The sequence below is a fragment of the Bubalus kerabau genome, chromosome 15 (assembly GCF_029407905.1).
Source record: "Bubalus kerabau isolate K-KA32 ecotype Philippines breed swamp buffalo chromosome 15, PCC_UOA_SB_1v2, whole genome shotgun sequence".
Classification (NCBI taxonomy): Eukaryota; Metazoa; Chordata; class Mammalia; order Artiodactyla; family Bovidae; genus Bubalus; species Bubalus kerabau.
Window position 1 is genome coordinate 55,089,731 of NC_073638.1, and position 12,683 is coordinate 55,102,413.

The 12,683-nt window shown below is 55.3% G+C and overlaps 1 protein-coding gene across 2 annotated transcripts; it reads left to right on the forward strand.

Annotated features, from left to right (window-relative positions):
• The first annotated feature begins 3,845 nt into the window (after positions 1–3,845).
• TPBGL (trophoblast glycoprotein like) lies at positions 3,846–11,634 on the forward strand. 2 transcript variants are annotated; one of them, XM_055549100.1, is made up of 3 exons: positions 3,846–3,960; positions 4,389–4,559; positions 4,917–11,634. In XM_055549100.1, the coding sequence occupies exon 3, from the start codon at positions 5,083–5,085 to the stop codon at positions 6,247–6,249; it is 1,167 nt and encodes a 388-aa protein (XP_055405075.1). In that variant the 5' UTR covers positions 3,846–3,960; positions 4,389–4,559; positions 4,917–5,082; the 3' UTR covers positions 6,250–11,634. The 2 variants fall into 2 exon arrangements, with proteins under 2 accessions (XP_055405075.1, XP_055405074.1); XM_055549099.1 differs by having other exon boundaries at positions 3,881–4,050.
• The last annotated feature ends 1,049 nt before the right edge of the window (positions 11,635–12,683 follow it).

Sequence of the window (12,683 nt, forward strand, 5' to 3'; positions counted from 1 at the left end):
CCTCCATGGCCTGGAAGCCTGGGTGGGGGAGGGTGGGTTGAGGTGCAGGCAAGAGCACTTATGACTTTCAGAGGATTCATCCAATTTTATTCTAGGCTTTCCCCAGAGGCCCTGGCCACAGAGTGGAGGAGGAGGGTATTAAATATCTGAGAGTTATTTAAAAGCCGGTTGCCAGTCCCTCAGAAGCAGAGTGTAGCCTCTGCTGACTCAATGGAGAAAATGGATCTTGGGTCTATGGATTTTCCTGTGTCTCGTGGCAGTGGGGCGACGGAGGTGGGGAGTGAGAAATGGGAACAGTAAAGCCTGCAGTGGAGTTTCCCCCTCCCCAGCAGTGCCGGAGCTACAGGAGAGAACCTGGGGCCTCCCCCACTACCTAATGACTGAGCTTCATCATGTCAGGCCTGCCGGGCTGCTCCTCCACTTGCCTCGGAGGAACAGGGAGCAGAGGGAAAGGCAGGCAGCATGAGGGCGACCAGGAAAGAGGGAGCCTGGATTGCAGGCTACTACAGCATGGGACTCAGGAGGAACCGAGGCCATCCTAGCGCACTTTATAATTAAGGGTGGGGCCAGCTTCAAGGTCACATATTGAAAAGATGGGGGCACCAACTTGGGCAGTTCCAGGACCCTCATCCCTAAAAGGCCATGGGGCAAAGTACTTAAAAGCCCTCCAAGACCATCCCCTGCACACACACATACACCTTTGCAAACAGGGAAACAGAGCTGGAAAGACAGACTTGCCCACAGGGCCCAGTAACACTGAGTCACCCCTAAGGGACAAAATGGAGCTGGACAAAATGGATGGGTAAGAGCTACCTGCTGGGTGACCTCAGGGAAGTTGAACACCTCTCCAGTTTCCCTATAAAGGCTTAGTGGAGGGTACAGAGGGTAGGGCCTTTGCAGGGAGAAGAGGATGTAGGAACTGGGGCTTAGCGGAGGGACAGCTCCTTGGAAGCCTGAGAGGGGGCTCTGGGACCTAGCGGGGTAACAAATTCAAGAATTCAGGTCCCTGGAGGCTGACATGGGTGCTTCACAACCTGGCGCATGGCAGACACGATCATTCTGCCTGGGCGAGGCTGCGGTGATCTGTCTCCTGAGTCCCAAGGAAACCCTGAGGGCCTGAGCTCTTTGCCCACAGGCTCCCCTGGAATCTGACCCAGTCACGTTCCCTAGAGAGAGAACCTAGGATGGGGAGGGCTGTGGCAGAGAAGATGAGCAGGAAACCCGAGCTCCTGTCAGGCTCGGGTTCCAGTTCGCTGTGCAACCTTGAGGAAAGCACTTAACCTTTCTGGGCAGCTGTCTTCTGGTGTAAAGCAGAGGTGAAGGATCCTCACCTAGCCTGCTTCACAGGGGTGGATTGAGCCAGAGATTTTTAAATCGTTATTTCACTTAGTAAATGTTCCCTGGTGCCTTTTCCATGCTGAGCTCTAAGCTGTGTGCTGACAACACAAGAAATTAGACTTGTTGTGAGCTCCAGCTGCTGGCAGTCAGGGGGCTCCGGACAGCTCTAGCCCTCTGATCATTCAGTGAAATTCAAAGGAGAGAGAAGGAAGCCAGGAAGGCTTCTTGGAGGAGACAGAACTCAAGTTGAGCCCTGAGGGACAGTAGGCTAGACTGGAGGAAAAGAATCAAGGGGAGAGAGCACCCCATGAGAGTTAAACAGTGAGCAATCCACTGGATGCCTCAGGGAATAAACACACAGCCTCAAGACGCATTTACCAAATGCGTTTATTGAACACCTACTACATACTGAACAATGATACTCCCAAGACGCAGAAGGCTGTTCCTGCAGAGAACAGAGACCACCCAGATGGCTCACAGACTTGGTTCCAAGGGAAACTGGACAGAGATAAGGAACACCTGCAGAAAGAGGGGAGGTAGGGGAGAAGGCAGGGTAGAGGCATAGAGAGAGATGGCAAGTGGAGACTCATTCCTTCTACTATCTACCATGAATTTGAGGTGTTGGGGAATGAAGGAAGATGGAACAGAGCCAAACAGCATGGGAACTAATTAGTCCCAGAAAAGGGCAATGCCTCATCCAGAGTCAAGTGGGTGCTAGGTGCCTAGACCCTAATGATATGGCTTTTCTTGTTTCAAAACATTTTCCCTTCACATTATCACAATAGCTCTAAAAAGGACCAGAAATGACAAATTCAGAAGCCCACCTACTCTGCAGAAATAGAAGCTCACAGCCCAGAGGTGGAGAGAGGTCCAAGGTCACACCAGACCCTACCTGCCATCTGTTATTGGCCTCAGATCCCTGGGGTCAAGAAGAGATTTTCCTGTGGTGCTGGCCACTCAGACACACCTACTACCTTGGACAGAGCCCTGGGCCAGGTGCTGGGGTCAGGTTTCCAGGCAAAGCCCCGAGGACCACAAGTTTTTTGACAAGTCCCTGGCCTCTGGCCTCACCACCCCATTTATAAAAGACAGTCATTGTCTTGTTCTCTGTCCTTTGATGGTCCTAGGTTCTCTCTGGGCCTCCTTTCCCCAACTGAGGTGTCTACTAAATGCACACACACCCCCACCCCCACCACCAAAGCTGCTGGCTCCCCCGCAGGGCTTCCCCTGGAGGGCCATCAGCCAATCAGAAACCAGCCACCATGGGGCCTGAGAAGGGAGATCTGGCCTTGACAGCTGGCCTGTGATGTCTTAGTGGCTGGAGGCTGAAGGGGCTGTACGCAGCAGGACAGGAAACCAAAGACCTTTTCATTCACTCATTCATTTACAAACATTTACTGCATAGTCTCTTGAGCTCCTGTGTGTACCAGAAACACAACAATGAGGAAGAGCCAGTGTCTCCCACTGGGGAAGATGTCAGAGCTGGGGCTTGGAGCTGACATGGGCCAGGGCTGGGGTGAATGCAACAGCTGAGGGCCCAGAGTCTATGGCATGCCTGAGCTCTTGTGCCATATAAGAAAAGACACCACACCCTGTTAACTCCATAGACCAAGGGTGTGGTGGAGGGCAGGAGTGGGCTCAGAGTGTGTTGGCTGACCTCTGGATGCATGTGCTTGCATAAGTCTGTTAGCTTGTCCCTCTGAAAACACACCCAGGCACCTGCATGGGCCCAGAAGTATGAATGTTCAAGTATGTACATGCTTATGAATCGATGGACACGTACCAGAATGCACTCAAATCTATGTTCACATGTGCACATATATGAATGCTCCTGCAAGTACGTGTAAGAAGCACATCTGAGCCTGCCTGGAACTGTGCACAAGCTTATGCAAGCCTTCCTGTGGATGTGTAGGCACACACAAGTGAGCATGAGTGTGTGTATGTGCTCACATGCGGACACACCTCAGCCTGCTACATGTTAAGTTTGCTTCTACACATACATGTGAGTATACAACCCCACTTCTGAAAAGACATGTCCAATATGCATGTGCAAGTTACTATTCTCATCTGCCAAACCTTGGGAGTGACAGTAGGGACAGGGGAGAGAGTGGGAAGGAGAAGGAGAGGTCTTCCTCCCACCCCCAGCATCAATAACCCTGGACTTCAACACTGACCCCTGTCTGAGACCCAGGCCTCTCCTTAGGTGGTACTGATCTGTTGGTTGATCAGTTAAATATACTTTCAGGGAAGGAGTCAACCCAGCAATCCCTAATTTCAGGAGAAAGAGACTGCTTCTTAGGTTGGGGGTAGCCTTTATCCCAACCAGCTCTGCTCATACCAGAAGGGCCTGAGGATCAAGTGTCAACTTCTACAGCCTGAATAATTCATGCCAAGGCCAGGAGAGCTCCTTTCTCAGGAGCCTGTCTCTTTAAATTAGGCCTGGAGCTTCCCAGTTCTTGGAGGGGGAGGGGGCGGGGGGGGGCGGGAATCCAGAACAAAACAAACCTATAAACAGCTCAGCTTTGGTCCCTTCTGAGACCCCCTACTCCAACAGTGCAAAATCTGCTTCTCGTCTCACCACCTCTGGAGCCCCAAACCCTCCTACCCATTCACCATTTACAGGTGGGGTACCCTGGAGAGGAGGAGGTGCAGCTGATGTCATCCAACAACCCTAAGGTCCTGAGACCCAGGACAACCAAGCAGGGGTCCAAGGTGCTGGGGCAAGGAGAGGGGCAGCAAAGAGCTGAATCACCACACCCACCGGGTCCCAGGGCCTAGGAGAGTGCTTGGGGGAGGAGTCCAGCCTGGTGGAGAAAGCCAAAGGGAAGAAATCCTGGCGGAGCAGCCAGTGACTTGGGGGGAGGAGGGATGGAAGGAAGAGGGGGTTGTCTTGACTTCCTCGGGTAGATGGGGTGGGGTGGAAAAGATGGAGGTCTCCCGGAACGTTCAGGGATGCTGACAGAGCCAGACCAGATGTAACTGGGGTGGCAGAAGAGGGGGCTGAGGCTGGGGATTTTCCTCTCCTAGCACAGCCCTCTCCTTGATCACAGGAATTAGGAAGCAGCTGAAAAACGAGGAACTTTCCCAGCTGACCCCTCATCTCTGCCTGCACTTGGAGGAGGAACTCTAAAATCCTGCCCCTAAATTCTCCCTTGGAGATGCTGACCCACCTGCCAGCTCTCCCCAGCCCGGCCCCGTCCCGCCCCACACGTGCCTGAGAGGTAAGAGGAAGGAACCTGCTTAAACGCGGAGGGTGGGGGAGATGAGAGGGAACTAAGTCAGAACCTCGGAGAGTCAAACTTCACAGCAGTCTGGGAGCCGAAAGGGGGTAGAACAAGAGCAGCAGCCCAAAGCCCTGGTTCTCCGGATCCTCCCACCCCGCCTCTCCGCTAGGAGGGCGCGGAGACACCGCTGGGGGCGGAGGAGGCGGCTGGGAGGCGGGGAGGGGGGAGGCAAACCCTGCCCACTCGGCTCTGAGCCCAGAACGGCCGCGGAAGTCGGAGGCCGGTGCGCAGGGCGAAGAGGGCACCGGGGGCGGGGGGCTCCGCTCCCTGCCTGTCCCCTCTCGCTCCAACCAGGAAAGTGAAGGTTCCTCGGACTCTAGAGCCAGCGGACGGAAGGACGACGACCGCCGGGCGCTCCGGGTCAAGGACTTGCCCCACCCGCCCCCCTCCCCGCCCCCAAGGCGCTCCGAACTCACTGGTGAGCGCCGCGACCCGGGCTCTGGATGTGGGGGCAGCTGCGATGGCCCCGCGCGCGGGACAGCCGGAGCACAGGGGCCCGCTGCTGCCGGGGCTGCTGCTCGTGGCGGCGGCGCTGAGCCGACCCGCCGCGCCCTGTCCCTTCCATTGCTACTGCTTCGGCGGCCCCAAGCTGATGTTGCGCTGCGCGTCCGGCGCCGAGCTCCGGCAGCCGCCGCGGGACGTGCCGCCCGACGCGCGCAACCTCACCATCGTGGGCGCCAACCTGACGGTGCTGCGCGCGGCCGCCTTCGCCGGCGGGGACGCGGACGGGGAGGCGGCGGAGGGCGGTGTGCGCCTTCCGCACCTGACTGCGCTGCGCCTCACGCACAACAACATCGAGGTGGTGGAGGACGGCGCCTTCGACGGGCTACCCAGCCTGACGGCGCTCGACCTGAGCCACAATCCGCTGCGCACCCTGGGCGGCGGCGCCTTCCGCGGACTGCCCGCGCTGCGCTCGCTGCAGCTCAACCACGCGCTGGCGCGGGGCGGCCCCGCACTGCTGGCCGCGCTGGACGCCGCGCTCGCTCCGCTCGACGAGCTGCGCCTACTGGGCTTGGCGGGCAACGCGCTTAGCCGCCTGCCGCCTGCCGCTCTGCGCCGGCCTCGCCTGGAGCAGCTGGATGTGCACCTCAACGCGCTGGCCGACCTGGACCCGGACGAGCTGCGGGCGCTCGAACGCGATGGCGGCCTCCCCGCGCCACGCTTACTGCTCGCGGACAACCCCCTGCGCTGCGGCTGCGCCGCGCGCCCCCTGCTGGCCTGGCTGCACAACGCCACGGAGCGCGTACCCGACGCGCGGCGCCTGCGCTGCGCCGCCCCGCGGGCGCTGCACAACCGGCCTTTCCTGGACCTGGAAGAGGCGCAGCTGAGCTGCGCCGACAGCGATGCCAACAGTCGCGGGGATGAAGTGGAACTCGCCGGCCCCGAGCTGGAAGCCTCCTACGTCTTCTTCGGGCTTGTTCTGGCGCTCATCGGCCTCATCTTCCTTATGGTGCTCTACCTAAACCGCCGCGGCATCCAGCGCTGGATGCGCAACTTGCGCGAGGCGTGCCGGGACCAGATGGAGGGCTACCACTACCGCTACGAGCAGGACGCCGACCCGCGCCGCGCGCCCGCCCCGGCCGCCCCCGCCTGCTCTCGCGCCACTTCCCCGGGTTCGGGCCTCTGAGCTTCTCCTGTTCTGACTTGGGGACTAACCCCTGCCAGCTGATGACCTTACTGAGGCCACCTCGCCCGAGACCGTGGGTATGGGACACCCGCGAGCTTGAGGCTTTGAGACCTGCCCCTGCCCTGAGACCTTTGGATTATGGCATCTCCCCCACCCAGAGGCCTGGACCTATACCCCTTCTCCCCAGCTTCTGAGCGCTGTCACCATCGAAGACCCAGAGACACCCTCTTCTGACTCCAGAACCTAGCCCCCCTCCATCCACTCATCCCAGGCTCTGAAAGCCCTCCTGAACCACCCGAAGCCCCTTCCCCCTTTCAGGACTCACTCGGAGACCCTGTCCTTCTATCCCAAGGCCCTGAGACTGCTTCCACCACCCTGTGCTTTGAACCCAGACCTCTCAGCAGGAAACACCCCCCCTAAACTACACTCCAGCTTGCAGCCCTCAGCTCCCTTCTAGTGCTCAGGGGCCCTCACATCCCATTCTAGTCTCAGAATCAGAGCACCCCCTTCAGAAGGTTTTTGTGGACTTTGAGCCTTTTTTCTTTTACCAGCTCATCCTGCATACAGACCTACATCTGGGGGCTCTGAGGGCTGGGCACCCTCCCCCAATCGGAAGATGTATTTCATGCCACCCACCACCCCAGCTCTAGCTCAAGCCCCTCCTTGGCCCAGGCTTGGCACTCAGCTCCTAACTCTCCCATCACAGGGACAGGGACACCTCGTTAAACCCTTAGTGTGGAGCCGATCCTCAGCATTTCCCACTTTGGGTTCTCATACCCCAATACTCAGTCCTTGTTCCCAATTTGAGACACTCAGCTCTTTACCCGATCTGAGTTTCATCCCTCTACCCAAGTTCTGGGCTCTCAGTTCTCTCTAAACCCGTTGCTTGCACTCAGTAACCACACCTGCCGCTCACTGGGTCAGGTCCAGTGAGGACTCCATACCTGGGAGATGCCCACCCCCCTTTCCTCTTAGGATGAGCTCTCTAGCCCTGCAAAACAGGCAGGTGCCAAGCACCACCCCCCACCCCAACCATGCTAGCAGATCCTCGTGAGAGATCCTGGAGGAGAGAATCCTGGGGGTGCAAAGTAGATGGGCTGCCTTAGAACCAGGGTCAGCTGACCTTTGTGCCCACAGAGGGGGTGGAAGAGGAGGCTCTGAAGGACTGGGAGCTGTTGGCCACATCCTCTTTCCCATGTGACTCTTCTCCCCTGAAGTTTCCTTGCTGCCACCTTGCCATCCTTGCCCACCCCCTACCCCATATGACTTCTGGAAGAGGAAGGGGGCCTCTCCTCCTGTCTCAGGCACAAGCCCTCCTGTCCAGGGTCAGAGCCTCAGCGCCCTGCCTTCTGCATGATCCCAAAGCACAATTGGTGAGTGGGAGGGGGCTGCCTCTCCTTGACTCCCACCCCTAGGTCAAGCAGAATGGCTGGCCTGTGCTGCCTCTGCACACAGGAAGTCACCCTCCTCCAACATATTGGCTTGAGGCCTCCCCCTCCACCTAGAAATCTGGATCTCCTTTGGGCAGTTTTCTATAAAGTCTGCAATAATCTCATATACTCTGCTCTTGGAAGTGGTGCCATGTCATTCTTGCTGACCTTGGTCACTGAAGCGGGTGAGAGGGGACACTTAGAGCATTTTGGACCTTCCTGAGATGAAGCAGTGACTTTTGATGTCTTTTCTCAGACTGGGAGTGAAAAATGGGCTCTGACCGCACATCATAGGATTGGGGCTAGACATATGGAGGGACTTCCCATTGGGATGGCATGGCTCTCCAAACCAGTTTTGCTTTTCATCCTGAGGTAGAGTTAGTTATCCACAGCCAGGGTGGAACCCTATGCTTCCTCTTCATTCTCTTACCCTTTGACTCCTCAACACTCGGTGGAATGGGGGGTCGTGGGGGTGATGTCGTTAGACTGACAAATTAACTAGCATCAGATGAGTCTGTCGAGGGAGGAAGTCCAGCTACAGAGAATCAGAAGCAGTTAATTCAGGCAGGAAAGAGGAGGATGCGTGATCTGCTGCTTTGGCATCATCTCCTCTGTTGAATTGGGCTTCCCTGGTGGCTCAGACAGTAAAGAATCAGCCTGCAATGTGGGAGACCTGGGTTCGATCCCTGGGTTGGGAATATCCCTTGGAGGAGGGCATGGCAACCCATTCCAGTATTCTTGCCAGCGGAGTGTGGCAGGCTACAGTCCATGGGCTCTCAAAGAGTCGGACACGACTGAGCGACTAAGCACAGCACCTCTGTTGAATTACCTGATCCTCCCTTATGTCCTGTGTCATGCCATGCTCTCCTGGCTACAGGACTAAGACCAGCACCTTGAGTATATGAGAGGCTGAGGGGAGGCAGCCTAGCAGTGTGTGTGTGTGTGTGTGTGTGTGTGTGTGTGTGTGTGTGTAGAATAGCCCCTTGAAATATGTGGACAAGAAGACAGGTGGGTTCTAGGCCAGTGGGGTTAGGACAAGAGGCTGTCTCCTCCTCAGGGTCCCCAGGCTGGATTATTTTGCATTCAGGGTCTCAGAACCCTGGAACTGCGTGGCGAATGTCTAGAATTCTGGCATTTTAGAATCTTGAAGTTCTAGAATGTGTCTTCTAAACATTGAAAGGGACCTGCAAGGTGATGTGGGAAACCTGGTAAACTGTGTCAGCAAGGAGCACCCTCTCTCTGTGAAGAGCCCAATCCCTCCCTTCCACTTTTAGGGCCAGAGAAAGCAGCCTGGGACTCCTTGACAGTCCCAGCTTTGCCGCGAGGCCAGGAACACTCCTCACCCCAGCTGGCTTTTCACCGAGTGAAAAGAGTCTCGAGTCTCCTTCTGTTCTCCCAGCAAACTTCCTACCCCTCCTCTCAGTCATTCCTCATGAGAAAGGGTTAAATTCTTTTGAAGCATTTCCATCTGTCAGTGGCCTTCAAAGAATGCTCTGCCAGTCCCGCAGGACAAAATAGTAATGGGTTTCTAACAGGGTTAGAGAACTATGTCTCTAACAGGTCACCCCCACTCTCAGTTCCAAAGACATGTCCTCTGGCACTGTAACCTAAGACTGCAGTTAAGTCCTGGCATATAAAACATGCTACTAGCCGTGGCTCACTGTCAGCAAAAATCTTGGAGGGTTTTAGATGAGAGCTGATGCTAAGCTAAATATCAAATCAATAGTTGTCAAAAATCAACAAATTGAGTACCTAAGTTATGCCAGTTGACATTTAACCTTAGTATCATTCACTGATTCCCATTAAATGTTATCTCTGAGCTGCTTCCCTTTTTGAAGTCTTGCACTGGTCTTGAGCTTTATGGGATGATCAGCAGATCCCCAGGGGACCCAGCCTCTTCTGCAGATCCAGCCATTCGCTAACTCTCTACTGAATACAACTTTGCCAGTCCTAGAAAAGCTAATGACCCAGGGGAGAAATTATATTCAATCAAATTCTAGAGAAACGAAGTCACAGGAAACTGCGTGCTCAGAGTAGAAGCCCTTGTACCCAGCCTAAGGAAATTTCTTAAAGTCACATTTGAACAGGGTTTTGAAGGATGAATAGGAGTTTGCTGAACAGAGACAGATCAAAAGAATCAGCTTCTGCAAAGGCGTGGAGGCAGGAATATCTATTAGTCTGAGAATTCAAAAAAACCATTTATGGCTGGGATAGATAGGAAGATGTTTGTGGGTAAGATGGTTCTGCATTCCTCTCACTCTCCACTGCACTAGAGGGACTTCCACCCTCAGAGGAGAACTCAGGGAAGCAGGGAGATGCGATATGTGGGCCAGGAGAACTGCATGCTTCTCTCACTTGTTCCTTCCTTCTTTTTGTGCCCATCCTTTTTGTGGCAAGCCTCATGCTGAGCACAGGAGACAGAGGAATCAGCTAAGCTGTGTCCACAGGAGGCCAGAGGGGAATGGGGGTAAGGGAAGGAGCTGCAAAGAGGCCTTGCAGGAAAAGGTGAGATGGAGGGGTCTGGCTGGTTCTCCCCTGACACCTTGATGCACCCCCTCACTGCAGACCCTCTCAGCAGCACCAAAGACCCACCAAATGGCCAGCCTCCCCCTCTAATCAGATGCTGTGAATGCTGCTGGAAGTTTGAGGTAGGCAGGGGACTACAGGGACCAAGTGCCGGGGGTAAGCTCCATCCAGGATGTGCCCTTAAAGAGCAGGTAGGGTAAAGACTTCCCTGGTGGTCCAGTGCCTAAGATTCCATGCTCCCAATGCAGGGGACTGGGATTCCATCCCTGGTCAGGGAACTAGATCCCACTAGTTCTGCAACTAAAACTCAGCACAGCCAAACAAATAATTTTTTTTTTTTTTTTAAGAGCAGGTAGGATAGAGAGCAGGTAGAAAGGGAGAAAAAAGATGTGTGACTGTCAGAAATGTGACAGACAAGAGGCGGCTCTGAGGCAAGAAACCCGTCAGACTTCCTGGGGTTCGGTGACCCTGTAAAACCTGAAATTTCCTCTCAAAAACAGAGGAGAGCCACAATCACCATCTCCTTGAGAAGGCATTTACTTCTGCAACCCCATTCCTACCCAGGCCCCTCAGTTCTGGGATGAGAACCAGCGAGGGCCCAGCTGGAGTCCAGAGGGCTGGGGTTCAGTCTGAGCTCAGCATGACTTACCATGTCGTCTGGTTCCCTGGTCAGTCAGAAACACAGGTTAGGCCCCATTGTCTGCTTGGGTGCTGGGGATTCAGCAATGAACACCTAAGACCTGGCTTTTACCTACTTGGTTTGCCCCACCCCTGACCATGGACACCCCCTGCCCTTCCCTGGCTCCAGGTTCCTTCTGTCCAGACTGGGGCTGGACTTGTGACCTCCAGAGGCACTGTCTGCTCTCACTGAGGTCCATCTCCTTCTTCATTAAGTCTGCCTGGCAGACTCATGGCCCTAATTTATGGGCATAGCCTTTCCCGGGCTGGGAGAGGTAACCGGGGCAGTATTATTCCTGTGGCAATGCACTTGGCTGCCTTCAGAGTCCCCTTCTTGGCTCCCTCACCCCTCTCTCGCCGCCTCTACCCTCTTCCTTCAGCACTGCTTTGTGGTGACTTGCCCAGGGGTGGCCGCTCCTCTGGAGACCACCTCAGCTAACCCTTCTGTGTACTGATGGGGAAGTTGAGGCCCAGTGAGTGCAGGAGCCCAAACAGGTCACACCAGGTGTCAAGAGCAGAGCAGATCCACAGCTCCGGATGCCCCCTGGGGTCTTCCCTTGCCCTGCTCTGGGTCTGAGTACCTGGCAGGGCTTCCCAAACTCTGGACTCTGTATCTGTGCCTCTGTGGTCATTGCCTCCTGCGGCCAGGCCTGTGGTGACCTGGAGATAAAAAGCCAACAAAGGGGTGGGGAGCTCTCTTTAACTTCTATCAGCAGCTTTCTGCAGGCCTCAGAAACCCCTCCAGCCCCCTACCAGCAGAAACCCTCCTGAGGGCTCCCTCCCAAAAGAAGGGACATTTCTTCCCATCTCTGAGAGGAGAAAGGGGTTTGCTCTGGACCCCCAGGCTCCGAGGTCCCCCTGCCTGAAAATCATCCTTTCTGACCCTCTCATCTCTGCTAGCACCTGCTGAGATGGGCCACATCCTGTGCTTAGTAAAGATGGGGTCACTGGGATAGTGGAGGCAAGGGGGGTTAAGTCCTAACTAAGGCGACTGTCCAAACTAGGAAATCTTGGAGAGCGCAAGGAACCTCTATTAATAATTATGCTGGGACAAGAACAAGTTAGGACAGTACCAGGCTGCTGGCCCTGGACTCCAGTGACTAAGACCTGGAGGGGTAAAGAAAAAGTGCTAGACTGCTAGTCTGCCAGCACCAGATTCACTCCCTGTCCTTGACCCTGTCCTCCAGCCATGCTAGACGACTTCTTGAATGCCATTCTCCAGCCATACCAGGCTACTCAGATTTTTGGTATAAGAATCCAGCTATTCCAGGCCCCCCACACCTTTGCTCACACAGTACCCTCTGCCCGGGATCCTTACCCCCAACAGAGAGCAGCAGGATGTTTCAAGAGTCCCCTCTGCTTTCCTGACCTGTCTTCCTCCTGTCGCCAGACCCCCAGACCTCCGTGTGGGCTGATTTGCTTTCTGGCCCATTGTCTGCAGCAGACTAGACGCCCCTGCCCCAGGGGCTGGGCTCAGTTCCCTTTTGGGTGCCCGACCCTGGTGCTCCGAGATACGTGAGCACTGCCTCTGTCCCACAGAAATCCGAAGCACAGGGGAAAGCCATTACATGGGGCTCGTGGCCTCCCTCTGCTGCGTGTCAGATGTCCACACCCTCTAACTCCCACAACCTCTCACCTCACTGAACTGGGGCTGCAGTTACAGAAGGTGCCTGTGTGGCCAGCTCCTTGTTACTAGTCAATAAAATGAGAAAACAGAAAACGCGGCTTTAGAATATATATGTAAAACATAATTTAGCTTTAGTTTCTAGACTTTGACTTTTTCATACGATTATCGCTTTC